The sequence below is a fragment of the Sorex araneus genome, chromosome 2 (genome assembly GCF_027595985.1).
Source record: "Sorex araneus isolate mSorAra2 chromosome 2, mSorAra2.pri, whole genome shotgun sequence".
Lineage (NCBI taxonomy): Eukaryota > Metazoa > Chordata > Mammalia > Eulipotyphla > Soricidae > Sorex > Sorex araneus.
This window is the reverse complement of record NC_073303.1, coordinates 220985671-220987984: the sequence shown is the minus strand read 5'-3', so window position 1 is coordinate 220987984 and position 2314 is coordinate 220985671. Positions and strand designations below refer to the sequence as shown.

The window sequence follows — 2314 nt, the reverse complement described above, 5'->3', positions numbered from 1 at the left end:
TCTCCCAATTATGTTGGCAGTGATTTCTGAGTGCAAACCCAGAAGTAACCCCATAAAACTCAAAAACAGTCAAATCAAGAATTAAGTATTAATTGACATCTCCAACAAAAATCCTTGGCTGGAGCAATAGAACAGCTGATAGAGCATTTATATGCATGTGGATGATCTGGGTTCGATTCCTCTGTTCCTCTTGGACAGCACGGCAAGCTACCGAGACTATCTCACCAGTATGGCAGAACCTGGCAAGCTCGCCGTGGCATATTTGATATGCCAAAAACATTAGCATGTCTCACAATGGAGACATTACTAGTTTCCTCTCAAGCAAATTGATGAGTAATGGGATGAAAGTGATACAGTGACAGTGAACAATAATCCAAGTTAAAGTAACATTCTTTTTTTTTTTATCCTACTCTTATCTCTTCACATTTTACACTTAGATCAAGATATAAGACTGGAATGAGAAATCACACACCAGTAACCACATTTATCCTTGTGGGATTGACAGATGACCCACAACTGCAGATCCTACTTTTCATATTTCTATTTATCACCTACATGTTGAGTGCTGTTGGAAACCTGACCATCATCATTCTCACCCTTGTGGATGCCCACCTTAAAACTGCCATGTTCTATTTCTTGCAAAATTTTCCTTCTTAGAAATCTCATTCACATCTACCTGTGTCCCTAGATTCTTGTACAATATAGCAACAGGAGATAGAACCATTAACTTCAGTGCTTGTATGTCTCAGTTATTTTTCACAGACCTGTTTGCTATAGTAGAATTTTATCTTCTGGCAACTATGTCCTATGATCGTTATGTAGCCATCTGTAAACCCCTTCATTATATGACTATCATGAATCCCATGGTCTGCAAAAAGCTTCTCTGTGGCTGTTGGATAATTACAATATTGATCATAATGCCACCATTTAGCTATCTACTGACAATGGAATTCTGTGACTCTAAAATCGACTATGTTATCTGTGATGCTAATCCTCTCCTGAAGATCTCATGTTTTGATACAGAAGTAATAGAGAAGATGGTTCTTTTCTGTTCTTCATTTATTCTACTAGTGACTCTCACATTTGTGGTTTGGTCCTATGGAAGCATCATTCGCACGATACTTAGGTTCCCCTCTGCTCAGCAAAAGATAAAGGCATTTTCTACGTGTTCTTCCCACTTGATTGTGGTTTCCATCACTTACGGCAGCTGTATCTTCATCTATATCAAACCTTCTGCAAAAGATGAAATGGCTACTAATAAGGTTGCATCAGTATTCATTACTTCCATCTCGCCCATGTTAAACCCATTTATTTATACTTTGAGAAACAAACAAGTGAAAAATGCCTTTAAGGACTTTCTAAAACCACTACTGTCCTTGAGGCCACAAATATTTCACAGGGGTTAAAGAACTTGCCTTGCATGTAGCTGATCAGGGTTGTCCCAGAAGCACAGCTGAGAGTAATTCCTGAACACCAAATCAAGAACTTTGCCTTGGCCACCTGATGTGCCTCCTTAAATGTAAGCCAAATACACACAAAAAACATACTGCTCTCAAGCAATTAAGTGCATGGTAGTTAGACATGCAGCAAACTCAAGCCTTATGCATTTAGTCCCTTGTAATCTGTCTACATTTTGTACCAGGGATGATCAAGTCACTCTTCTCCATATAGACTACCTTCTGACTAAAATGCAAAAACATCTTAATACAAATTATTTTATGAATAAATAATGGTCTCTCCTTATATTGACAGGCAGTATGTCTATGAAAATGATTTCATGTCAAGTCTGGTCCATATCTCATTGACATACTTATGTTCATGCATAAATAGTAAATAAAAAGTCACTGACAATTATTTATAATTCCATGATAGTGAAAAAATTTTACCTGTCAAAAATGATTTAGAAATAAGGTCTGATTTCTATAATCTCTATCAAAAATTTTTGCATGGCCGTGAACTGAATACCTTTTTCAGATGAAGTTTTTATCAATAAGTTCTCTAAGAAAAAAGAATTAGTTATGTATTGTTTATCTCTGAATTTTTGGGGTATAATATGGTCATATTCTCTCATATTCCCATTAATACTCTTGTTGGTGTTGCAATTTAATATTTTTAGGGGGTCACACCTGGCAATGCACAGGGGTTACTTTGCACTCAGGAATCACTAATGGCGGTGCTCAGAGGACTATTTGGGATGCTGGGCATCGAATCTGGGTTGACCATATGCAGGCAAATGCCCTACCCACTGTGCTATCACTCCAATCCGTTAATTTTACCTATTTGTGCTACCAAAGCAGTGCTCAGAGTGTCATAC

General features: G+C 37.4%; 1 protein-coding gene across 1 annotated transcript; it reads left to right on the top strand.

The window, feature by feature from the left end:
• Window positions 1-800: 800 nt before the first annotated feature.
• LOC101536898 (olfactory receptor 6C2-like) lies at window positions 801-1406 on the top strand. Its single transcript, XM_004601885.3, has one exon. The coding sequence runs from the start codon at window positions 801-803 to the stop codon at window positions 1404-1406; it is 606 nt and encodes a 201-aa protein (XP_004601942.3).
• Window positions 1407-2314: the final 908 nt, after the last annotated feature.

What these genes read in the sequence shown, in the direction of transcription:
- LOC101536898 (XM_004601885.3), top strand. Translation starts at nt 801, where the DNA reads ATGTCCTATGATCGTTATGTAGCCATCTGTAAACCCCTTCATTATATG.